The 26385-nt window shown below is 46.4% G+C and overlaps 1 protein-coding gene across 3 annotated transcripts in view; it reads right to left on the minus strand.

The window, feature by feature from the left end:
* Window positions 1-26385, minus strand: part of LOC147621904 (Nucleolar histone methyltransferase-related protein) — a 100246-nt gene that overhangs the window by 35283 nt on the left and 38578 nt on the right. For all 3 annotated transcript variants that reach the window (XM_086822923.1, XM_086822924.1, XM_086822922.1), the window contains exons 2-3: window positions 26027-26169; window positions 25832-25930 (exon numbers count right to left, since the gene is read on the minus strand). In XM_086822923.1, the coding sequence (XP_086679049.1) occupies window positions 25832-25930; window positions 26027-26137 (210 nt within the window). In that variant the 5' untranslated portion in view covers window positions 26138-26169. The remainder of the gene's footprint in view (window positions 1-25831; window positions 25931-26026; window positions 26170-26385) is intronic.

Raw genomic sequence — 26385 nt, forward strand, 5'->3', positions numbered from 1 at the left:
TTTATCATTTTTCCTCACTCCCATTTTTCCCCTATTTTTCCCATTTTTCTGTGGCTTGGGAGGCAGCCCTGAGTTGGCAGGAGGATCCATTTGCTGGCCGACTACATCAGATGTGTGTACTGGAGCTGGCCGACTGTACTTGATGCAGTCGTGGACCCTCAGAGCTGGCCGGCTGGCTGCATGCTGCTGGCCGACTGTAGATGCAATCGTGGAGCTTTTTTTCAGCAAGCCGACTGCACATGTGGGGGCATATAAATAGGCCCCCACCCCCATACCACTCATTGTATCATATCGGGATCTTCTTGTGTATATCAGAGCAGAGTTACACGCCTACATCTATCTCTCTCTTGTGCTGTTTTTCTGCATGCGTTTTTTGCTCTTGTGTTCCCAGATCTAGTCATCATCTCCGCTGCGTATTCTGACATGGTATCAGAGCCTTAGGCTCTAGATAGGTCTTGGGATTTGTGTGAGCAAGAGGGGGACTGTTTTTTGTGGCTGATTGGTGGACTGTTTTGGACTGTTCGGGAACAGGAGAAGCAAGAGGACGGCGGGCTGATTTGCTAGACAGCCACTTGCAGGTTTTAGTTCTTCTCTGTTCCCACCCACCCACCCTATTCAAAGTACATCCCCGCAATGGCAGATCTGTTTGAGATGGCCGAGAGGCATGTGAAGATCCCGACACTCCCCATGTTCCCGGTGGACCGTCAATTGGATGGGAGCAACTACGGCATATGGAAGGTTATGATGGAATCTGTTCTAGAGTCTTACGACCTCACTGATTTCGTCGTTGTTGGGGTTCCACGGCCGGAAGTAGAGGAAGGGGAGTTACCGTCAACCCGAAAGGACCGGGAGGCTCAGACACAAATGTGGGATCGTGTCAACGCCAGGGTCCGTTCGTTTATCTTTCTCAACTGCACACCGTAGGTAATCAATCATGTAAAGCATATGACGCTGGCCAAAGGTATATGGCAGCATTTGACCTCTCTTTACAACAGGGTATCGCCCATGAAGAGGATTTCCTTGGAAGTACAGATGCGGGTTATGAGCCCTGCAAAGTCGTCGACGATGCGGGAGCATACGTTGCTGTCGCACTTGCCCTCTTCGTACTCAGCATTTTACTTTACTCGTCTTTGATTACCAGTGGCAGCCTCAGCACCATCACGTGGGAGGAGCTTGTGCCCATGGTCTTGGACCAAGAAGAACGATTCACGAACCCTCCTCAGGGTGGAGGTTCGGAGGCCTTAACTGGCCAACGGTCGAAAGGCCGTAACTCGGGCACATAGCAGCCAGGTACGGGACGGGACGTATAATACGACAAAGTATAATACGCGTATTATACGTCTTTTTCGCGGGGTCAAAATAAAAAACGCCGTTTTTTTTAAATAAAAAACACTAGTTTAATTACATTTGGTCGAGACATGTCACATACATGTTTAAAGTTGAAACTTGAAGTGTTGAACTTTAAGACTCAAGAGAGAGAGAGAGAGAGAGTTATGTTGCTACCTTGGGGGCCTGAGCAAGGGTGGGTGGGGAAAGGGGGACGACCAGCACAGCGAGGAGGCGAACAAAGGGAGAGAGGGGGAGCAGGGTGGGTGGGGAAAGGGGGGCGACCAGCACAGCGAGGAAGCGAACGAAGGGAGAGACGGGGAGCGACGAGCAGGGGCGAACGAGCAGAGATGAGAGAGAGAGTACCGTACCGTGTGAGGTTGGAACTTGGGCGTGCAAGTTCGGGAAGCAACGGAGCGCACCAGAGCGCACGCGGATCCCAAAAAAGCCCAAGCATAACATTAAACGTTAGCCTGGCAAATTTTTTAATTAAAAAAAAACCTCACGTTTTTTTTCAAAAGGACGTTTTTTATCCAAAAAGACGTCTCGTTGAGTATTTTTTATAAAAAACGCGTTTTATAGCTCCTATGCTCGGGCAAAGGGAAGGCTTCATCGGAGAAGTCTTCTGAGAAGAAGTCCGACGCTGACCGCGAGAAACTGAAGACAGAGAGGACCTGTAATGATTGTGGCGAGAAAGGCCACTATTGGAGGCAGTGTCCCAAGCGGAAGACCGAGAAGGGTGAAGATTCCTTAGTAGCAATCATGAAGACTCCGGCTTTTCTACACCTGGAGGTGATGGACACCGATGTTTCATTTTCTTCAGGCAGGGAGGAGATTGGAGGACTCTCCGCAACGGATACTCGGGAGTGGATTCTCGATAGTGGTGCTTCCAAGCACATGACTCCTTCCCGTTCCGGTTTACAGGATCTCTGTAGGTGTTCTGGTCATATTGTTACTGGTGATACATCCACTATCCCAGTTCACAATGAGGGCAGGATGGAGATAGTTCCCAATGGCAGAGGGGGGAAGCATTCCTCCCAGGTATTGTATGTTCTGGCACTTGGTTTTCATCTGTTGTCAGTGCATCAGGTTTGTAAGACTGGTGTACGGTTGGAGTTTGATGAGCATTTTGTTGCTCTCCGGGACAAAGCAACAGGCCAAGTGGTTTGGGAAGGCGGAGTGGAGAATGGAGTTTACAAGCTTTCAGCACTCTCTCTCCCAGGTCCTCAGGTTTGTGATGAGTGGCAGTCTAGTAATGGCCACTTAAGTGTGGATACGTTGCAGGTGCGGGCTTTCCGGGACCAGATGGTGGATAGCTTGCCAGTAGATGGCAGCAGTTGGCAGGAACTTTCCAGTACTGATGTTGGTAGTTCTTGTGTTCGTCAGTCAGAGGAAACTGAACAGGTCACTTATGCTCTGATGTCTCGTCGTGTTCGAGACAAAGAACCTCCAGTAGTTGAGGATGTTCTTTCCACGGGGACCTTTCGGAAAGCCAGGCAGGTGGCAGGTGATTACTTGCAGAAGGAGGTGGTTTCGTCAGGCTTTGTGGTTCCGGATTCAAAGGGGGTGGTTGACAGGAATCAGAAGGCCTTGCGTGGTCTTCAGCAGGTTTCCAGGACTTGCTTGTGCACCGTAACAGGTGTTGATCCTTGTGAGCAGTGTGATGCCTCTTTGACTCAGAAGCAGAATGGTTCATTGATCTAGTTGATGGGCACCAGTTTGGACGAGAGCTTCCTGATGAGGCAGTTGAGCTCATGGTTACAGATGTCTCTTTGGGAGGCAGGATTGCGCTTCTTGTGGTTTCTGCGGCATGCGAAGGATCATGGACTCTTGTACACAGGAGGGGGATTGATTGATGGAGTCCGACTCCACGGTTGGAGTGACTCAGTTTGGGGAGGAGATCCGGACACGAGGAGATCTACTTCAGGCCCAGGAGCAGTTTTACGGAGCAGTTGGAGACAGTCTTCTTTTGTCTTGTCGAGAACAGAGGTAGAGTACCGGGCTGTTTGTGATGCTATTTGTGAGGTGGCGAGGATGCAGAGGCTGCATAGCAGGTTTGGGCTTCCACTGGAGGAACCCATGGTCATCCAGAGGCACTTTGTTCGTGAACAGATCGTTGCTGATGACATCTTGCTAGAGTTCTGTTCAACGGAGGACAGTACGGTGGACCTCTTCACGAAGTCGCTCTCTCAGGATTTGCTCAGGCGGCACCCCAGCTCCATGTGGTTGGTTTCCCAGCCAGGAGCTGAGAGGGGGTGTGAGAAGTCATCTCCTCTCTAGATTTATATGTTGGAACATGAAGTCAAGGTGTCCTAGTGTGTACTAGGAACTAGTCTTTGTGTGTGAGTTGCCATGTGGCACTCTTTCTATTATCCCATATAGTTGGGTGTCATTGTAACACTTGTACTTCACTTCTATATAAGTGAGGTCTCTATCATGAATAGATTATCCAGCAAGCTCTCAAGTCTTTTTATGAACACAAGTCTCAATCTTGTGGCCTAACTGAACTTGAGTCTATGTCTGAGTAGTTAGCTTCTTCATCATGCTTGTCTTTGTGTTCTTTCCGCCTTAGCTTAGCCTTGCTCAGTTCTTCCTGCTTTCTAATCTAGCTTAGCAGTAGCTTCCATGTTCCTTCAAAACTCTCTCTCTCTCTCCATCTCTGTGCAATGCCATAGCCATGTTCCCCTTTAAGCCACCATAGCTCACAGCCTATATCAGGACAAACACACAAAATATAATAGATACCTCTGAGAGGTTCAAACAGATAAGACAAGATACCCTTGCATACTCATAGCGGTTGCAACAGGTTTACAAAAATCCTTTTTGGAAACATGATCCAGGCAGGGAACCCTAGAAACAGAAATCTTTATCATCTACCATATATGCTTTTTCATCACTTGTGTCCTCCACCATATTTGCTGAATTTTTCTTTGAGAAACAGTTACTTTCAGAGTGGCCATTCTTGCCACAAATCCCACATGGCTTGATGCGAAAACAATCTTTCTCATCATGATTGTTTTTGCCACAATGTCTACAAGCTTTAAAAGAAATCCTTTTGAACTTGGTTGCCAAAGCTTGTTCTCCCTCCACTTGGTGATCCTTTCGCTTCTCCCGCTTCCTTTCTTCTTCCTGCAATGCACTTATGATCCCTTCAAATGAAGGATTGGGACCATATTTCAGTGTCGTGACCAAGTTGTCATAATCTTCAGGCATGCTTGTCTTTGTGTTCTTTCCGCCTTAGCTTAGCCTTGCTCAGTTCTTCCTGCTTTCTAATCTAGCTTAGCAGTAGCTTCCATGTTCCTTCAAAACTCTCTCTCTCTCTCCATCTCTGTGCAATGCCATAGCCATGTTCCCCTTTAAGCCACCATAGCTCACAGCCTTGTACCAACATTATACACCAGGGCCTTTGTTGTGGGTGTGCCTGCCCTTATCAGGTGTTTTATCATTTTTCCTCACTCCCCGCATTTTTCCCCTATTTTTTCCATTTTTCTGTGGCTTGGGAGGCAACCCTGAGTTGGCAGGAGGATCCATTTGCTGGCCGACTACATCAGATGTGTGTACTGGAGCTGGCCGACTGTACTTGATGCAGTCGTGGACCCTCAGAGCTGGCCGACTGGCTGCATGCTGCTGGCCGACTGTAGATGCAGTCGTGGAGCTTTTTTTCAGCAGGCCGACTGCACATGTGGGGGCATATAAATAGGCCCCCACCCCCATACCACTCATTGTATCATATCGGGATCTTCTTGTGTATATCAGAGCAGAGTTACACGCCTACATCTATCTCTCTCTTGTGTTGTTTTTCTGCATGCGTTTTTTGCTCTTGTGTTCCCAGATCTAGTCATCATCTCCGTTGCGTATTCTGACAACAGCTTACTGATTTCTTGGGAGGCACGTCTTCAACACAGGGGCGGGCCCAAGATACAGATGCATCCACATCCAGAGGAATCAATCTTCAGCCAGCTATTCAATTGTGCCAGGACCGACGTCCTAGACCCCGAGGTATTCATCGTCGCAGATCAAGATGGCTTGGGAGGATTAGCGAGATCATCGAACGTCACCAACAGACACCTCCCAGACAGTTCATCCCGAAGGAGATTGTTTCCTTGCTTCGGCGACCTATGAGGGAGTCTCCTTTCAGACACCCAGTATAGTCTATAACCTAAAGATTATGATGCCCCAGCTTTTATTTTATTTTATTTGTACCCTTTTATTTGTTCAGATCACTGACACATGTATCCATCAGACAATATGTTTGTCACCATTTTGGCCTCTAGAACACATAACTCTAACTCTAACTCTCTAACTCATAGGCCGAGTTCGGTCTTTTGGAAGACGTTAATAAAATCTTTCTTTCTTTCTTTCTACTCGGAGCTGATGTTGCTCTCATGTTTCTATGTTCTTAGTATTCCATGATGAGTTTCCATGGACAGTTTTGTATCACCCTAGTGAGATAGCTATGTTTATGTTTTCTTTTTGTTTTATTTTCCATTCCATGATGAGATATGCCATGGACATTATTGTATCACTTTGGTCTCATAGGCCCATTGGGTCTTTAGTAGACGCTTAATATATTTTTTTTCTTTCTTTCTAACTCTCTCTCGGGAGATCATAGCAGAGGATGTTGGGTTGCAAAGCTCAACACAAGATGAGGGGGAGATTACAGATTATGGCAGGCATTTTCTCACACTCAGGAATGCACATGGGTTGGTCATATACAATGGCCTATCGAGATGGCACGGATCAGATGATCTCACATGCTGGAACTCAAAAGGGGGAGCGAGCACAGTGAACTACTTGATGGGATCTCCTTCATTGATACCTGATGTGCGGGATTTCACGATTTCCAGTCGGCCCATTGGCATAGCAGCCGATCATGCATACCTAAGTTTCAAACTAGTAGGTAGATCCCCGAGAGTTGAGCCAGCCACTCATCTACCTAGGTACCCGAGATATCAGTTTACAAGTGAGATAGCTGGGGTTTACCGAGATCCAGTATTTGATGGCTTGTTTGCCTTAGACCCGCATAGCCCTCTCAACGAGATTACAAGAGGATTGGCAAGTGTACTACATGCATCTGCCTCATATGCGTTTCCCTACACTATGATCCCCCCCCCGCCCCCCCGCGCAGCACCGCCCCACAAAACAGTTGGTATGATGATGAGTGTCATGAGACACGAGCACAGCTACAACGTGAGATTGCCATTGGGACTCACACACATAGACAAGCCAGGATGATCTTTCGGCCCCTTGTGAGCAGGAAGAAACGAGCCAACCAAGCTAAGTTAGAGGAGGAGATCTACCAACTCTTCCTGGGGAAGGACAACAAGAGGGCATGGAAGATGTTTCAGGAGAGACAGCCTAGTACTCCGATTATTGCGCCTGAGGCATGGCATGCTTATGCTAGAGAGCTATATGATGCACCAAGACAGCCCCCCACCCCCCCTCCACTGGGAGCTAGACCAGCTAGCAGCACCTTTTTTACTATACGGATGGTGCTAGATGCGATAGACAGGTTACAGAATGGAAAGGCACAGGATCATGATGGGCTAGTTGGAGAGCACTTCTCATATGCGCATGACACTTTGGCTCCACTGATTGTACATGTGTTTAATCGTGCCATTTGTGAGGGTTTCCTGGCAAGCTGGACAGAACATACAATTGTACCACTCTTTAAGAGTGGGGACCCCATGGTACCAGGCACCTACAAGACGATCATGATTGGTCATTACTTGGCCAAACTATATGGCTCTATATTGGAGTCGGAGCTGAGCCGCTGGGCAGAGAGGCATGGTCACCGAGCACAAGGACAAGCTAGCTTCAAGAGAGGATTTACTACCTTGGATCACATACTTACACTTCGGGAACTTATTGAAGAGGGCAAGGCACAAAAGAGAAGGATATACTACTGCTTTGTGGACTTACGCAAAGCCTTCGATACCATACCACGTGCTAGGCTTATGCACAGATGGCATGACATTGAGGTACCTGAGGATATGCAGTGGGGGATATATGCTTTGTAAGAGTCTGTGACAGGCAAAGTCCGAGCTCCAGGCGGACTACCCGATATGGTTACCAGCACGATAGGGGTGAAGCAACGATGCCCGCTATCACCCACCCTCTTTGGACTGTACATGGACTGTACATGGATGAGATCTCCGATTATGTAGACAGATTGGGAGGCCCAGGGACATGCCTAGCAGGGGTGTTGATACCCATCTTGTTATATGCAAATGATATTGTTCTAATCTCACACCCTCCAGAGGGATTACAGAGACATTTAAATGCATTACAAGCATTTTGTGCAGATAGAGATCTGACAGTGAACCTTGGGAAAACCAAGGTTATGGTGTTTGACACCACACAGGCATGGGTGACGACATCAGAGTATCAGTTCACTTTCCGAGGGGAGCCGGTTGAGTACGTCAGGTTATATGTCTATTCGGGAGTTACTTTCACAGGACCGCGTTTCTCCCTGAAGGAGGCAACAACAGCTAGATGAGCTCGAGGGCATGCAGCCTTGGGGGTACTTGAGAGGTAGTTTGCACACATGGTTTCAGGAGCCGCGCACCAAATTGTGGCTATTTGATACACTTGTCACACAGACCCTCCTGTACGGAGCTCCAATTTGGGAGCCCAGCATACATCACAGATTTCAGAGAGGGATGGATGAGGGATGGAGGCATATGTAGAGACCATTGATTATGATGATTGCATGCATGATCCAGAGCAAATCATCGGTACCACATGAGATTGTTCGGGCTGAGTTGGGTGCCGCACCAGTAGAGTGACCGAGGCCCTATTCCAGGCAGTTACCTTTTTACAACGGCGATGGGAGCTTCCTCAACAGAGGTATACCTAGACAGAGGATCCTGACAGATTTCTTCAGCACCAGCACCCCAGCCCACACACTTCTTGATACCTCCTCCATCGGGCCATCAGGACACCAGCCACGCTCCCAGGGAGTCACCATTGATAGAGCAGTCGTCTTATGTCGTGCTCGTCAGCCACGCCCACCAGGATCCCGACCACTGCATCCTCAACATGGCCAGATCAGAGCCATTATTGCTCGGAATCGGAGGTGCCTACCTCGTTTCTACGACCTCTCCATTGTAGACAGCCCCATGGCAGAGATATTTGATCTGAGGAGAGGGTAGCACTTCAACTGATCAGCATACATGGATCTACTTGATATACATTTTCTAGTATTTTCTACTCAGCATCATCTAGGAGTCTTACTTACAGTTCTTATAACTGTAAGATAGTCAATTTATTGTACTTTTCAGTTTCATTTGGTTGGAGTCTTACTTACAGTTCTTATAACTGTAAGACAGTCAGTTTATTGTACTTTTCAGTTTCATTTGGTTGTTCTCTTTGATGAGACACCAACTTCAGATGTACTCTCAGTTTTGGTCTCATAGACCATCATGGCCTCTTAGAGACGTTAATATATCATTTCATTTCTCTCTCTCGTATTGGTCCCGCTTGAGGAGGAGGGCTTGCATCATCAAGATGGGATCCTAAAGGCTCCAAAGCAACAGCCCAATGGGGACACAAAGAAGACATTCGCGGACACACTCATCACCTGTCCCTCACCGATGCCTCACGAGAAACCAACCCCATGGGAGAAATACCTCCTGCAAGAACTCTAGAAGATGCACTAAGGAAACACATCGTTGAAGGAGAGCCTCGCCCTTATAGAGCAACATATAATCAAAATCGAAGCACGGTTAGCAGTACTCGAAAGCAAGGAAGGAGCAGCGGCCCCCCGCCGCCTACAATATAGGAGGAGACATATACTCAGGTACACAATGAAGCACCTATCATAAACAAAGAAACCCTAGTCCAAGAAGTGATCTCAGCCATCAAAGAAAAAGACGACATAGCCGGCATAGCAAAGTGCATTCGAGTTGGTGGGCTCCAAGAAGATTGGTCCGTTACCGATGTGGTGGAACCCGAAGAAATGGAGGCAGACATATACCTCACAGAGATAGAGGAAGTGTGCCGGAAAGTCACCCGAGCCTTACCTTTCGTGAACATTGGCGAACCGCTAAGAGTCCAAGCTAAAGGCCGGCATGCTCTTATATTGTATGGTACTATGAAAGACAAGCTTGAGGTGATGAAACAGTCAAAATTATTGGAGGGGACTAATATATGGATGGCACATAAGCTCACCTCTCAACAACTCATAAACAGGAAAGAAGAACTAGCAAAAGTAGCTGAAGCAAGGAAAAATGGGAAGTGGGCAATCTACCAAGGAGGGAAAGCTATCATCGAAGAGTTTCACAAGCCCAAGAAATATAAGGAGTCCCAATGACACCCATAGCTTTAATCTATAATCCCACCTAGTACATCATTTTCAGTTATATTTCAATTTTTCAGCTTCAGTGCTTAAATGCACTCCAGCTTCCCGAAGTGGAATGTACAAGAACTATGTGGATGTAATGTTTTGGTCCCATATGCCTTTTAGGCATTTCGTTGAAGTTAATATGAATCTCTCTCCCGATTGAGGATCCACACACATGGCACACATATGCAAAGAGCCTCTAGCATATCCCTCAGCAACCGCCCATACCACAGCCACCAGAGCCTTGCCCTACCACCTCTACTTTCTTTACCGCCTCGATGGTAGAGAGAGCTATCCGCCGGTTACAGCATGGGAGATCGGCTGACCACACTGGTATACAGAGTAAGCATCTTATTTATGCAGCTGACACACTGGCACCCTTTGTTGCTCACCTCTTTAATAGGGCACTAGTGGAGGGCCTACCAGCTGAGTGGACTATGCACACCATCGTGCCTCTCCACAAAGCGGGAGAGATGCTAGACCCCAGCAACTACAGGACTATCATGATTGGTCATACATTGGCCAAACTTTATGGCACAGTGCTCGAGGCAGAGTTGAGCTCATATGCAAAGAAGGAGGGACTGCGAGCACCAGGGCAGGCTGGGTTCCGACGAGCTTTCTCCACTATTGACCATATATTCACTCTGAGATGTCTAATTGATTAGGCTAGGGCACGGGAGAGGAGATTATACTGCTGCTTTGTGGATTTCCGCAAAGCATTTGACACGGTGCCACGGGAGAGACTCTTCCAGCGCCTCCAGTCATTGGGGATCCCATCAGAGATGGTTTGGGGCATCTATGCTTTATATGAGCAGGTCCTCGGGCGCATACGATGCCCCGAGGGGCTATCTAATGTTATTGCTAGCACCATAGGTGTAAAGCAAGGATGCCCACTCTCTCCTACACTATTTGGGCTATACATTGATGAGGTGGCTGACTTCATTGTTCACGGTGGTGAGGACGGGGTAGATATCTCAGGTACCACAGTCCACATTATGCTATATGCAAATGATATTATTTTGGTCTCTGAGTCGCGGATGGGACTACAGCATCATCTCCATGCACTCGATGACTTCTGCACATAGAGGGGACTTATAGTGAACCTTGGGAAAACCAAGGTCATGATTTTCCACCTCTCACGACCAGTTCAATGACAGGCCATCTTCACACTAGCACAGGAGGACAAGTAGACGTGGTAGACTCATATGTGTACTTGGGGATTACATTTGCGACTCCGCCAAGAAGATTTACCATGGCACAGGCAACCAAGGATAGACTCACACGAGGGTATGCAGCTCTGGCCATGCTAGAGAGACAATGTCACCAGGCACACTTCCAGGAGCCCCGCACGAAGGGGTGGTTGTTTGACACACTAGTCACCCCTGCTTTGATGTATGCCGCAGCAATATAGGCACCTGGGCTCGCCACCTCCACATGGTCTCAAATAGAGAGGCCTTAGATTCTCATGCTCTCACGGATGATCCGCAGCAAACCCTCCGTCCCAAATGACATTGTTTGAGCGGAGTTTGCTGCACCTCCTATGCTAGTAGAGGCCCTCTTCCAGACGATCTGCTTCATACAGAGGATCAGAGATGTAAGGCCCCCCGACCCGAAGGGCGGGGGAATCCTTTTGATAGGCGGTGTCTCGTGCTATTTTCCGATTGACGACACCTCGATCTCGTAGAAATACGAGGTTACGAGCAAACGGACGGACCTAACTCTATCTCGCAGGGGAAACGTAGTCATCCTAAAGGAAATTCTAATCCCCAGCACGAAATGTGCGTGGAGATGGAACAAGACCCACACTTGGTTCAAGGAAGCCAACGCCTTTTTCCCCCGTATTCATGAGGCACGGCCGCTGGCTCGGTCCCCTAAAACAAGTCTTGTTCATGACTCTACTATTCCCTAAGTATCGTAGGTTACGACTAGTAGAAAGCTACCCGACTGATCGGGTCCACCCATCCTTAGAATGGTACCGTCAGGGCATCCATTCTCCCACTTTCCACACACTCACCCGTTCAATTGTTTCCTAATTAAGTCCTACCACACTGTGAAACACTTAAAAACAAATTCCTTTGTTAATTAATTACACTTGATTCCTTAAAGAAAATCTTTCTTAGCACAACATTGAAATCAACGAGCATACTTACAGTGAAAAATATTTACAAAGACCCTGAAACCGGGCCGATATTCCAATCCAAACTCATGTCCAAACCATAACCATAACCACAACTACATCGATAATCTAGAATTCGATCTTCCAGCCTCAACCAGCTGGGTAAACCTCACGGACCGTCTCCCCTCGTCGTCAGCCAGCCGATGAGGGCCAAGCCGTCCTGTCACCCCCTCAGGTACTGACGCTTGTACCAAACCCTCTCGCTCTTCGGAGGGGACGTCTCCTCATGAGGTGGAGGTTAAGTCACCGCACTAGCCTGGACCCACAGAACTGGCAGCATATATTCATCACCCTGGTGGTGAAAACCAATTCCCAGTGGCATAGGAGGGGATTACCCTGGGCCGACTCCCGGCCTCGCTATATCCTCCGCCCGGCTACACAGGCAAGCACGGAGTTAGCTAAGGGGGGGAGAAGCTGTACCTGCATGTTAGCAATAAACCAACAGTATATCCAATAAAAAGAGACATAGCCTTAATTCAATGAATTCACGCATTAACAAAAACCATCGTTTCGGAAAGACAATGATTCAAAAGCAAGATTACTTTCCTATAACTTTACTTAAGAGTAACCATAAGGTACTTTAGGCCATCTATACTAGGGGTTTAACCTTGGTTCCTTTCCTATTATTACGAATCTTTGCATTAAGCTTCATAAGAGAGAATTTTACTTAAACTGTTTAAATGACCAACCTGGTTATCGTTTTCATGCCTATTCACTTCAAGAGGGGCGAAGTCGATTGCAGGGACGCGATTTGCTTCATTCCCTCCTTGGGCAGCGCGCGGTTCTTCAATTCGGCGGCGTTTCGGCGCCATAGGAGCGCTAGAGTTTTAAGAGGATAGAGAGAAAACGAGGTGAATATAAGAGGTTGGGAGCGTGGAGAGAAAAGAGAGAATTCTACTGGTTCAAACGGATTCGAAAACGGAGTCCGTTTGGGGTAGGAAAAGCTTGTTGGGCTTATGTGCAGGAACGACCTCTTAGCCTAAGTTTAAGTCGCCACATATGGGGGGGGGGGGGGGGGGGGGGAATTGAGAGGGTGTCCTTAACTTGGAGAGCTCTTGAGAAGAGTGTACGTCTAGGGAGGCCTAGGGAAGAGTAAGGCAAGGGTTGGAGGAGAGGCGCACTTTAAGTCTATTCACACGGGGGGGGGGGGGGACATGTCCTAGAGCTTGAGAGAGGGCTTGCGCGTAGGGGCTTGCTGGGGGCTTGTCTGGAGAAGGGGGCTGGGAGGGTCCTTTTATAGGTGCTGGAGGGTGGACGTCCGGGTGCGGGAAGGTGACACCTGGGTGGTGTAGGTGTCCGGGAGAGAGTGTGGGCGTGAGACACCTAGGGGTGGAGGTGTCTCGAGGAGAGAGAAAGTGTGACACATGGGGGTGGAGGTGTCCCCAAGAGAGAGAGCGCGACACCTGTGGATAGAGGGTTCTGGGAGGAGGGGGTACGTGTAGGGGTGTGCTGGAGGGTGCATCTAGGTCGTGTACACGCTTGGGTGTCCCGGGCGGATTGTCGGTTTTTTCACGGGCGGCGCCCGTGGTGGGGCCCACGCCGGCCGCCCGCCGTCGTCCGGGGGGGTCAAAAAATATTTTTTGACGGAAATGTCCGGCCTTGCCCCGTGACCATGGGGGCGTATTCCGTTCGTTGATTAGACGCCTGGATAGTTACTATTTTTGGTCGGAAGTTCGCAGATTAAAGGCTTAAAAGCTTAATTAAACCCATTCCGGGTGCCCGTTTTTAGTTCAGAAAAAACTATTTTAAGCGTAAAATTACGCGTAGATTCCAAATTTGGATTCAGAATTACAAATTTCTAAGCAAAAATGGCTCATTTTCCAAAAATAGAAGTTTTTTTGATCGAAAAAATGACAAGCTAAGTATATATTTTCAACTCTGAAGCAAGTATATTGTTATTTACAATGGGTATGTTACATCCTTCCCTACTAAAAGAACTCGAGATGTCCTCATCTCGGCACGAACTCTGGGTAATTCTTTTGGAGGGTTGACTCTTCCTCCCAAGTGGCATCCTCCTCAGGGTAATCTTTCCATTCCACTAAATGTTCCCTAAGGATTCTATTGCGAAGCACTCTTTCTCTAGAGTCAATGATTCTATTAGGTCTCATTTCAAGGACTCCCTGAGTTGGCATTACAATTTGTTCATCATCAAGAACATGATCAGGATGAGGCACATATGGCTTTAGTAAGCTTACATGGAATACATCATGGATCTTGAGGTGGGTTGGGAGGCGAAGTTTGTAGGCATGTTTTCCCAAACATTTGATGACTTCATAAGGCCCACAACACCTTGGACTCAGTTTCCTAAATTTTCCAAGAGATAAAGAACTTCTCTTTGGCCGCACTCGAAGAAAAACTTTGTCTCCTTGCTGAAAAATTCTTTCAGATCTTTTGGTATCAGCATAATGCTTCTGTCGATCCTGGGCGGCTTTAATATCCTTACGAATAGCTTTGGTTTGTTCTTCCATTTCTTCAAGCATCATCCTAGAGGCTTTAACCTTTAGTGTGGGGTCAGAGAAATTTAAGGGAGACAAACATTCCTGACCATAAAGAGCTTTGAATGGTGACATCCCTATGCTTTGGTGATAGGATGTATTGTAAGAGAATTCCACTAGAGGGAGATACTGAATCCACTTCTTTGGTTCACGCCCACAATAGGCTCTCAGGATGTCTTCTATAATCTGATTAACTCTCTCAGTTTGACCATCTGTTTCTGGGTGGTAAGCTGTACTGAAACAAAGTTGTGTTCCAATAGCCTGGAATAATGATGTCCAGAACTTTGAAGTGAAGTCAGAGTCCCGGTCACTGACTATTCTTTTTGGCAATCCATGAAGCCTAAAGATTTCCTTGATGAAAAGGCGGGCAATATCAGAAGATTTAAATGTCTTCTTTACTGGGATAATATGGGTGACTTTGGTAAGCATATCCACAACTACTAATATAGAATCATACCCTCCTTGTGTTGTGGGAAGACTTGTGACAAAATCCATACTGATACATTCCCACTTCATCTGAGGAATGTCCAGAGGTTGGAGTTTCCCGGGCATTTTGATTCTTTCAGCTTTAATCCTTTGACATGAAAGGCATTGTCTGATGTATTGAAGGATATCTCTCTTCATTCCAGGCCAAAAGTAACTTCTCCTTAAGGCATTCAAGGTTTTTGCATAACCTGGGTGTCCTGCTACGGGGCTATCATGAGCTTCATACAAGATCATCTTCTTTAGTGCAAGATCTTTGGGGATACATAACCTATGCATGAAGTAGAGGCATTCATCATCGAGGGTGTATCCCTTGATCAATATATTTTCCTTTTCTGTGGGTGCCTCCTTGTGAACCAGGCTTACTAGCTTTTGGTAATCAGGGTCATGAAGTGAAACCTGCTTTACCTTCTCTAGGATGGGGTTATTTGGCATAGAGATTGCACTTAGGAAGGATTTGCGACTGAGGGCATCTGCTACAACATTATCCTTTCCAGGACGAAATTTGATATCAAAATCAAACTCTTGCAGAATCTCAATCCACCTTCTTTGCCTCATGTTGAGATTGGGCTGGGTGAAGATCCACTTTAAACTCTGGTGGTCAGTTACAAGCAGAAACTTACGGCCTAGGAGATAGTGTCTCCATAACTTGAAACAATGAACAACTGCAAGGAGTTCCAAATCATGGGTGGCATAATTGACTTCATAGATTTTAAGCTTACGAGAAGTGTAAGCCACAGGCCTTCCTTCTTGAATTAAGACACCACCAAGTGCAAGGCCACTAGCATCAGTGACAACCTCAAACTCTTTGGTGAAGTCAGGGAGCTTCAGAACTGGTGCTGAGGTGAGGATAGCTTTAAGTTGGCTAAAACTGATTTGGTGGATTGGTAACCATACTATCTTGCATTCCTTCTTGAGGAGATCAGTTAAGGGTGCGGCTATCTTGGCATAATCCTTGATGAAGATCCTATACCATCCTGTGATGCCTAGAAACCCACGGATTTCTCTGACTGTCCTAGGGGGTGGCCATTCCAATATATCCTTGACTTTGGCAGGGTCTACTGAGATGCCCCTTGAGGAGACAATGAACCCTAGATATTCAATTTGGGAAGTGAAGAAGGTACATTTGCTTTTCTTGGCATAGAGCTTATGTTCGCGCAGTATTTGCAATACTTTGCGTACATGCTCCTCATGTTCCTCTTTTGACTGAGAATAGACCAAGATGTCATCGAAGAAGACAAGGACAAATTCATCCAAGTAGGGTCAGAAGATATCCTGCATCAGGCGGTTGAAGGTGGCGGGAGCATTGGTTAATCCGAATGGCATGACTGTAAATTCATAGTGGCCATAGCGGGTATTGAAAGCGGTTTTAGAGATATCTAATTCCTTGATCCTAATTTGATAGTAGCCAGACCTTAAATCCATCTTGGAGAAAACTTTGGATCCATAAAGTCTGTCAAGAAGTTCGTCGATGCGAGGAATGGGGTATTTGTTTTTGACAGTGACCTTGTTTAGGCCTCGGTAGTCAATACAAAGCCGAAGCGAGCCATCCTTCTTTCTCTGGAAAAGAACAGGCGCTCCCCATGGGGAATTACTAGGGCGAATGAATCCTTGCTCAATGAGCTGCCTAAGTTGTTCCTTGAGCTCTATGGCTTCGGGAAGAGACATTTTGTAAGGTCTCCTTGAAACTGATTCAGCACCAGGGATTAACTCAATCCCATGATCTACTTCTCGAGATGGGGGTAGTTTTGTAAGTTCCTCTGGAAAGATATCTGAAAACTCCTGGAGCCAAGAGGGTTCTAAATTTGGGTTGCTTTCTTCTACCTTGTTGAGTTTGACAAGGAAGATCTGTTGGCCCTTGCGCACTCCCTTAAGAAGACGATTAGCTTTGACCAAATGAAATTTGGGTTTACCTGTTTTTCCTTGGGCTGATACTACCTGCCCTTGACTATTCTTAAAGGTGATGCTTCCTTCAGCACAGTGAATGTCAGCATTGTTTGCAATTAACCAATCGATACCAAGGATTCCATCATAAATCCCTAATGGTAAGCTTCTAAAATACCCATGGGTTGATTCACCATCCAATTCAAATTCAAGATCCCCCACACAATGTCGGGATACTTCTTCTTTTCCACTAGCTAACTCAACAATCATTGCTTGGGCTGGTTTTTGATCTAACTGTAACTTACGCAAGCATTTTGGAGAAAGAAATGAATGCGTACTACCACAATCAACCAAAAGCTGGAAAGATCTACCTTGATAAGTAGCCGGAGCTTGGATAACAGAAAACTGCTGATTAGGTCCTTGATGTTCTATAGCTGCATGAATGGTGGCTTGCTTTTCTTCTTCCATCTCTAAAGTCGGTTCACCAATCATAGAGCAAACACGGGCAGTCACTCCACGACCTCTACCACGTCCACCACCACCTCGTCTAGCTTGGCGGTTATTAGGAATCCCACGACCTTGAACTACCTGGCCGCCTTGTGGAGCAGCAGTGACACTAGGATTGAGAGAGGGTCTTGCAAGTTTGGGGCATTCATTCCGGAAGTGGCCAACTTCATTGCAATAAAAGCACCTTTGGTCCCCATAGGATTCTGAAGTGGAATTAGCATAACTGCGGGGGACAAAATTATTGGGATACTGACCAATAGTGTTGTGGCGGAAATTCGATTGGTAATTCCTCTGAAGGCGCCCCCTTGGGTTAGACTCAGGATAGACTCTCTTCTTTGCTTGACCACTTTTTACTTCTTTAGCTAGAGGTTTGGCTCGGGTAAGAGCATCTTGTAAGGTAGTTGGCCTCATTGCTTCAAGGCGAGAATCCAAAGGTTCATTCAGCCCTTGGCAGAATCGGGCCACTTGTTGAGTGATCGACATAGGTGGAGCATATTTGCCAAGTGTGACAAATTTTGAGTAGTATTCCTCCAAGGTTAAGCTAAGCTGCTTGAGGCTGAAGAACTCGTTCATCTTAATAGATTCATGAGATGGGGGAAGATAACGGCCCTTCACAGCTTGCTTAATGTCACTCCAGGTTTGGGTATCTTCAGTGACGCCCTTATCTCGGCACCATTGCTTCCACCAAAGTTTGGCGTCCCCAGTAAGACGGAATCTGGCAAGCATGGATTGATTCCCAATTCCTGTACCAGCAGCCGAAAAGTAATCGTCCATGGCTTCTATCCAAACTTCTGCATCCCTTTCAATCTTTGAACCTGCCCCATTAAATGAGGGAGGTTGCATTTGTTTGAGGAGAAGCTTCTTCTCCTGTGTATCTGTATATAATGCATTGGGAGCAAGAACTTGACGATCCTGGTTATCAATAAGAAGCTAAATTTAGAATCATGTCACTTAGGCGGTTTAATACACATAAGACAATGAGTGTGAAAATCAAAACCTTTTATTCCAAGCTTTAATATTTACAAGTAAACCAAGCCATTTACAAGGATTGGACTAAATCCAATCTTATTTATTTACATGGTAGTCCTCTAGGGAACCTAATAAAGATCTGCGGTGGTAGCATTGAAAAAGTAGGGGGGTTCTCCCATGCTTTCAAGAACTCGATAAGTCTCTGGTAGGGGAGGTAAACCTCGTCTAGAAAGACGGGTAACGGCTACTCTATCAGGGGATACAACTTGAGTCACCTTATCATAAACCCAACGATTCTGCAGCATGCGATTCCCATCGATAGTGACATAGGTGTTACGAGGAGTGCCAATAAACCAGAACAGGCGAACCATCCGCAACATCTCGGCATATCGGATCCGCCTCAAGTCGTTGGTGAGATTGCCGACGTGCTCAGCTCGAATGATGAAGTAGGTAGATCGACGATGCCAATACTCAGTTCTGTTCCATCCCCTTTCAATGCGAGTGTAAAGAGGAAGGGTTAGCTTGTCTACAATGTGCATCATAGTGTCACGGAACTCGAATTCGGAAGAGCGACAAGCAGTCATGAACATGCATTGGAATACCAGGAAGCGAGAATAGGGATCCATCTCGTCCTCCTGCATCCAGCCGTAACTAGATTAGTTTAACAAGAATTCCTAGAGCAACAAGAGAATACAATATAAAATCTCCCAAGTCTAAACCTGCTCTGATACCACAAGTAAGGCCCCCCGACCCGAAGGGCGGGGGAATCCTTTTGATAGGCGGTCAAGTCTCGTGTTATTTTCCGATTGACGACACCTCGATCTCGTAGAAATACGAGGTTACGAGCAAACGGACGGACCTAACTCTATCTTGCAGGGGAAACGTAGTCATCCTAAAGGAAATTCTAATCCCCAGCACGAAATGTGCGTGGAGATGGAACAAGACCCACACTTGGTTCAAGGAAGCCAACGCCTTTTTCCCCCGTATTCATGAGGCACGGCCGCTGGCTCGCTCCCCGAAAACAAGTCTTGTTCGTGACTCTACTATTCCCTAAGTATCGTAGGTTACGACTAGTAGAAAGCTACCCGACTGATCGGGTCCACCCATCCTTAGAATGGTACCGTCAGGGCATCCATTCTCCCACTTTCCACACACTCACCCGTTCAATTGTTTCCTAATTAAGTCCTACCACACTGTGAAACACTTAAAAACAAATTCCTTTGTTAATTAATTACACTTGATTCCTTAAAGAAAATCTTTCTTAGCACAACATTGAAATCAACGAGCATACTTACAGTGAAAAATATTTACAAAGACCCTGAAACCGGGCCGATATTCCAATCCAAACTCATGTCCAAACCATAACCATAACCACAACTACATCGATAATCTAGAATTCGATCTTCCAGCCTCAACCAGCTGGGTAAACCTCACGGACCGTCTCCCCTCGTCGTCAGCCAGCCGATGAGGGCCAAGCCGTCCTGTCACCCCCTCAGGTACTGACGCTTGTACCAAACCCTCTCGCTCTTCGGAGGGGACGTCTCCTCATGAGGTGGGGGTTAAGTCACCGCACTAGCCTGGACCCACAGAACTAGGCACCATATATACATCACCCTGGTGGTGAAAACCAATTCCCAGTGGCATAGGAGGGGATTACCCTGGGCCGACTCCCGGCCTCGCTATATCCTCCGCCCGGCTACACAGGCAAGCACGGAGTTAGCTAAGGGGGGGAGAAGCTGTACCTGCATGTTAGCAATAAACCAACAGTATATCCAATAAAAAGAGACATAGCCTTAATTCAATGAATTCACGCATTAACAAAAACCATCGTTTCGGAAAGACAATGATTCAAAAGCAAGATTACTTTCCTATAACTTTACTTAAGAGTAACCATAAGGTACTTTAGGCCATCTATACTAGGGGTTTAACCTTGGTTCCTTTCCTATTATTACGAATCTTTGCATTAAGCTTCATAAGAGAGAATTTTACTTAAACTGTTTAAATGACCAACCTGGTTATCGTTTTCATGCCTATTCACTTCAAGAGGGGCGAAGTCGATTGCAGGGACGCGATTTGCTTCATTCCCTCCTTGGGCAGCGCGCGGTTCTTCAATTCGGCGGCGTTTCGGCGCCATAGGAGCGCTAGAGTTTTAAGAGGATAGAGAGAAAACGAGGTGAATATAAGAGGTTGGGAGCGTGGAGAGAAAAGAGAGAATTCTACTGGTTCAAACGGATTCGAAAACGGAGTCCGTTTGGGGTAGGAAAAGCTTGTTGGGCTTATGGGCAGGAACGACCTCTTAGCCTAAGTTTAAGTCGCCGCATATGGGGGGAGGGAGAGAGGAAATTGAGAGGGTGTCCTTAACTTGGAGAGCTCTTGAGAAGAGTGTACGTCTAGGGAGGCCTAGGGAAGAGTAAGGCAAGGGTTGGAGGAGAGGCGCACTTTAAGTCTATTCACACGGGGGGAGGGGGGGGGGGACATGTCCTAGAGCTTGAGAGAGGGCTTGCGCGTAGGGGCTTGCTGGGGGCTTGTCTGGAGAAGGGGGCTGGGAGGGTCCTTTTATAGGTGCTGGAGGATGGACGTCCGGGTGCGGGAAGGTGACACCTGGGTGGTGTAGGTGTCCGGGAGAGAGTGTGGGCGTGAGACACCTGGGGGTGGAGGTGTCTCGAGGAGAGAGAAAGTGTGACACATGGGGGTGGAGGTGTCCCCAAGAGAGAGAGAGCGCGACACCTGTGGATAGAGGGTTCTGGGAGGAGGGGGTACGTGTAGGGGTGTGCTGGAGGGTGCATCTAGGTCGTGTACACGCTTGGGTGTCCCGGGCGGATTGTCGGTTTTTTCACGGGCGGCGCTCGTGGTGGGGCCCACGCTGGCCGCCCGCCGTCGTCCGGGGGGGTCAAAAAATATTTTTTGACGGAAATGTCCGGCCTTGCCCCGTGACCATGGGGGCGTATTCCGTTCGTTGATTAGACGCCTGGATAGTTACTATTTTTGGTCGGAAGTTCGCAGATTAAAGGCTTAAAAGCTTAATTAAACCCATTCCGGGTGCCCGTTTTTAGTTCAGAAAAAACTATTTTAAGCGTAAAATTACGCGTAGATTCCAAATTTGGATTCAGAATTACAAATTTCTAAGCAAAAATGGCTCATTTTCCAAAAATAGAAGTTTTTTTGATCGAAAAAATGACAAGCTAAGTTATATATTTTCAACTCTGAAGCAAGTATATTGTTATTTACAATGGGTATGTTACAAGAGATATGCCATCAGATCGACTCTCACATAGAACTTTTGAGGCATCCAAGCAGCTCGCAGAGAGTGGAGATAGGAGATCATGGTATTCCAGTGGCTCACTCAGCATGGTCTCAACATAGATCACCTGCCACCTTTCCAGTATGATATACATGCACCACACATCCAGCTCTCTCACAGTGAGAGGAATAGAGTCCTTCGGCAGAATTTATGGCAGCGATACACTCAAGAGAGATGGATTACACCCAGTCAACCTCTACCGCCGAAGATGCTATACTACAGAGATCAGTTTATGCATATCTCAACGGATGGATTCATTCAGCGACCCGGATATATGGATGTGTACATGCCTCACAGTGCCCGAGTGGCGATTGGCCAGCTCAGAGTGTCATCACACCAGCTTGAGATTGAGGCAGGTAGGGCAGCACAGATTCCCAGAGCAGAGAGGATATGCAGACTATGCCGGGAGGAGGTTGAGAGTGAGGAGCATTATGTATAAAAATGCAGAGCATATAGTGACATTAGAGAGAGATACACCACCATCTTTAGTGGACATTCCTCACTCCGCCAGATCATGGAATCCGCAAACCAGCGCAGATTTGACCAGTTCTTGCTAGAAACACAGCGCCACAGAGAGGCACTGCTACGGACTCATACCACAGGGAGAGGTGGGCGACAGCTCCAACTCACTGATTTTTTCCAGAGATCTATCCCAATGCCTACCCTGACACAGGAGGGGGTTACACTTCAGCGCGCTGCAGACCGAGAGCCAGACGAAGACCGAGAGCACCAAGCTACCAGACTCCCAGACTACATCAAGGGAGATTGCAGAGATACGGGCTCGACATCAGCACCATATCCGGGAGCGGCTAGCTCACTTACACTCACACTCGAAGATCATGCTCCGAGGGATTTTTGTCTCACCATCGCCTATGTATCACATATTACACCCCCATTATGGTACTGGTTGAAGCTAGACAGATCTACATTGCATTCTTGTATACCCTACGCATATAGGTTACATACTAAGCCTTTAGCAGTAGTGCTCCATCCATCACACCCCCCCCCTCCCCCCCCACTAGCTTAGTACTTTCATAGTTTATTTCATGTTTATTTTGTCCTTTTTTTTTTGGAGATCTAGAGGACATTGACAGATGTACATTGATTTGTCTCATAGGTCGAGTTCGGCCTCTAGTAGACGTTAATACAGCTTTCTTTCTTTCTTTCTTTCTCAGAGAGGGTGCGGAGCGACTGGCTCGCTTCAGAGCACACCCAGGCATGTTCTTCAGGGAGCTGTGGACACCCCCTTCACTGATGTATACCATTTTATACCCCCAGTATGGTACAGGATGGAGCTAGCTAGGTTGCATATCATGATTGTATACTCCATGCATATAGCTTTGCATTCTCCTAGTAGTAGAGCTCCATCCCCTGCACACCCAGATTCAGCTTTTTTTATTCAGTACTTTTTCATTTTGTTGGGATGACAGAGGATACCCCATACAGGTACTCCGATTTGTCTCATAGGCCGAGTTCGGTCTTTTGGAAGACGTTAATAAAATCTTTCTTTCTTTCTTTCTTTCTCTCGTGTCTAGGAGCGTTGCACCTCCGCTTCCCTCATTCCACGAGACATGTTCCATGTGCTTTAAGCGCTTCCTCAAACCATTTAGGTTCTTCATGAAAAGTGGTTATGGCACTCGTTTCTTCCCATTCTTGAATCTCCTGATCTTCACTTGGATCGAGGATATATCTATATGAACATGATCTTCATAGAAGAAAGGCAGTGACCTGCTCTAATACCACTATAATGGGCCTTCACTTGGAAGACACGTGAATTAAAAATAATAAGCAAGCAGGGATTTGATAGTACTTAGATACTTAGGAGAGAATATATTTCAAATAGAGAGAGACGTTAAGCCAAAGGAATCCTTGCAGTCTAGCGCCTCCCAAAGGAAATGTCTTTATTCTTTGCCCAAAACTTACAAACAGTTACAAGGCTTGATTACAACTGGCCCAAGGGCCTTACCTTTATAGGCTGGCAGCCTGGCACCCTCTCTCAACTCTTTTTTTTGTCTCTAAAACTTTTGCACAAAGCAAAAGCAACTTGCATGTTAAGAAGCACTCTCCAAAAAAGACATCTCACAAGTGCCATGTCATAAGCGCATACTTGCCACGTCATTACTTTTTTTATGGCAGATAGCACAATGAAAGGTTCACCCAACTTTGTCCATTGAGGCTATCCACGTGGCAACCCTCCTTTTCCTTTCTTCTCTCTATGTTTCCTTTTCCTTTCTTCTGTCTACTTTTCCTTCTCCCTCTCCTTTTTCCTTTGTGGTTTTTCTTTTCCTCTCACATGCCTTTTTTTTTTAGAGAAGCAGGTTTGATTATAATATGAACTTGTGATTGTCGGTGGAGCTAGAAACATGCATGGTTCCTCGTGTAAGTGAAGTGTCCTTCTGCTTAGCTTTTGGTACTAGTAGATGGACAGCATGCATGGAAGATTCTCCTAGCGGAGGAGGCGGAGCTATTGCTACTAATACTGAGGCGTCAGCGGCTTGTCTTGCTTAGTGGCTTTCTCTTCTTGCCATTTTGACAATCCTTCTTCACATGCCCAACTATTTGGTAGAAGAGCCATTTGTTCTTTGCCTGGTACTATTTGGGCTCCTCTTTGGCAGAAAAGCTCTCGTGAAACCATCCGGTGTCTTCTCTTTTGGTGTCTTCTAAGGCATGTCTACCTTTTTCTTAGAGGACTCGTTTTCACTGCTCCCGGCGTTCTTAAGCCCTTCACACTAGGTTGCTGTGAAGAAGAGGCTCCTGGAAGCTGTTTGGCTTACTACCACTCAGCTAGTTTCCTTGTTCTGAGCTAGAAACAAAGCATGTGCATAAATTCTTACTCGAATCGCAAACCTATATTGTCCATTCCCTCGCCTAAAGTATCGAGTTTGTCATCCTTAAAAATTTTCAAGTGGAGAGGAGGGTGTGAAGCTTGCTGGAATAAATGAGAATTGGGTGGTTTGGCAGGTGAAGAGCCGCAAACACATCCTTAAGGTTGATTAGATATTGGGGTGGAAGAAACCACAATTGAAAGCTGGATCTAACCATATCGGTCATCTAAGGAGGCTAGCTGCTAGAGGGCTAATATATGCAAAAATCTTAGATTGTGGCCTAGCTGCCTGAAACCAGTCTTCTCTCTCATACATGGTGCAAAAGTGGGCTAGGGTTAATGCCACCAGATTGGAAGGCAGCAGGGCAGTCAGCAAACCAAAAATCTAGGGGTGAACAGGTAGCATGTGAGAGTTGTATTGAGTTATTTAGCATTTTGGCTAGTATCACAGGATGGTGCATCTAGAGGGCCAGGTGTGGGCGGGTTCTCGGAGCTCAACATCACAACAGATTATAGCCGAGTCTTGGGTGGTTGAGACCATTCATACTCTTCGTGGTGAATGGGACCATCTCTTGACGCTCTCTTCACGAGCTAGAGAGGCGAGAAGGGAGCCTTTCCTGCACATATAGAGTGGGCAGCAGATCTTCCTCACGGTGAGGGATGGCTCTCCCCGTCGGGAGTACATGCCCCCACGTTGGCTGCTTGCTCACCCTGATTTACCTCCCTGAGAGATTGTACATAGCTTGTTGAGCGTCAGCCCTTTCTAGTGCGGTTGGACACACTTGTATCTCTGGTGCTGGTAGCGGGTCCTTGTACTGGGGTTTTTTGGTTGTTTGGTACACACAGTTTCAAAGACGTCAACACTCCTCCGTTAGCATAAAAGGCCGTACCATAAAAAAACCCTTATCACTTAATTTGGATGGATTTACTCTACGAGTCCCCAAATCAGTCCCACAGTACTACAAATTTAATTTCAAGTTCAGCAGATATCATTTCACCAGACATTCTGATTGCTCCTGGTATGATATGATATAAGACATCAAATGGTTTTACACTTCCTCAATTGAAACCAAACCCCTTCACTCTTATGGATATTCGCATGAGCCCGTCAAGATTCACACGGATTGGAGTAATTCCATTAGTCCTTGAATATCTTGCTTGAAATCTTCACCGCTTGAAACTTCAAAAGTTTTCGTCTATCCTAGTGTTCCTAAGATTTGATCAGTTTTGTAAAGCCCCTAGACGCTCCCCTAGCAAATACCCACAGGAGGCAACAATGGCTTTAGACCTCTTATTCTACAATCATTCATATAAACAAGTCCAAGAAATCCAACTTAATTCCGAAATCCAAAAACTACTAACGACCTCAGAGTCACAACATACTGACCTATGATTTTAGACTTCTCATTCTACCTATGCAGAGTTAATGAATACTAGCTCCAAATGAAAAAAGAAAGAAAGGAAACTGAGAAAACTGAAATTTGCTTTCAAAGACAATCTGTTTTAAAAAATCAACATTAACCTTGCGTTGTTTTGGCCCTTCATCTGAAATGAGCCTCTCTATCACCACTTCATAGCCATTCTCCTTTATCAATGGCCACCCCTCTTTACCATTATAAACCTTCAAAAGGTGAGCAGCCCACATTTGGAATAAGTTGATAATGCACATTATTGCTTTGAAATATAAAATCAGGACCTGACTAGAAGAATGACTCACCCTCAAGATGTCCTTGAGTGTGCGCTTGATAAGGACTTTCGAGAAGCCATAGTCTGAGAGTGTGGCTATGGCAGATTCAAACTCCTGTTTGCTAGTGTTCACCTCTGTCATCAGGAGCTTTGCAAAAGCTTCCCGTATACAAGCTGGAAAACAAATCATTAAAGTTGTTCTTGTTAAAAACTTACTTGAGAATGTGCAATAGCAAGAAAAGCATAATTTTAGGCCTTTCAAAACTATACAAAGAAACAGGCTGGACATTCTACATAGGATAAAAGCATGAAAAAAGAGAAGAGTAGAAATCTAGACACACTCAATATAAGTAACCCATCTATGCTAGATTACAAATTGAAGGCAACTAC

Source organism: Cibotium barometz, chromosome 29 (assembly GCF_041138505.1).
Source record: "Cibotium barometz isolate CiBa-2024 chromosome 29, ASM4113850v1, whole genome shotgun sequence".
In the NCBI taxonomy this organism is placed as follows: Eukaryota; Viridiplantae; Streptophyta; class Polypodiopsida; order Cyatheales; family Cibotiaceae; genus Cibotium; species Cibotium barometz.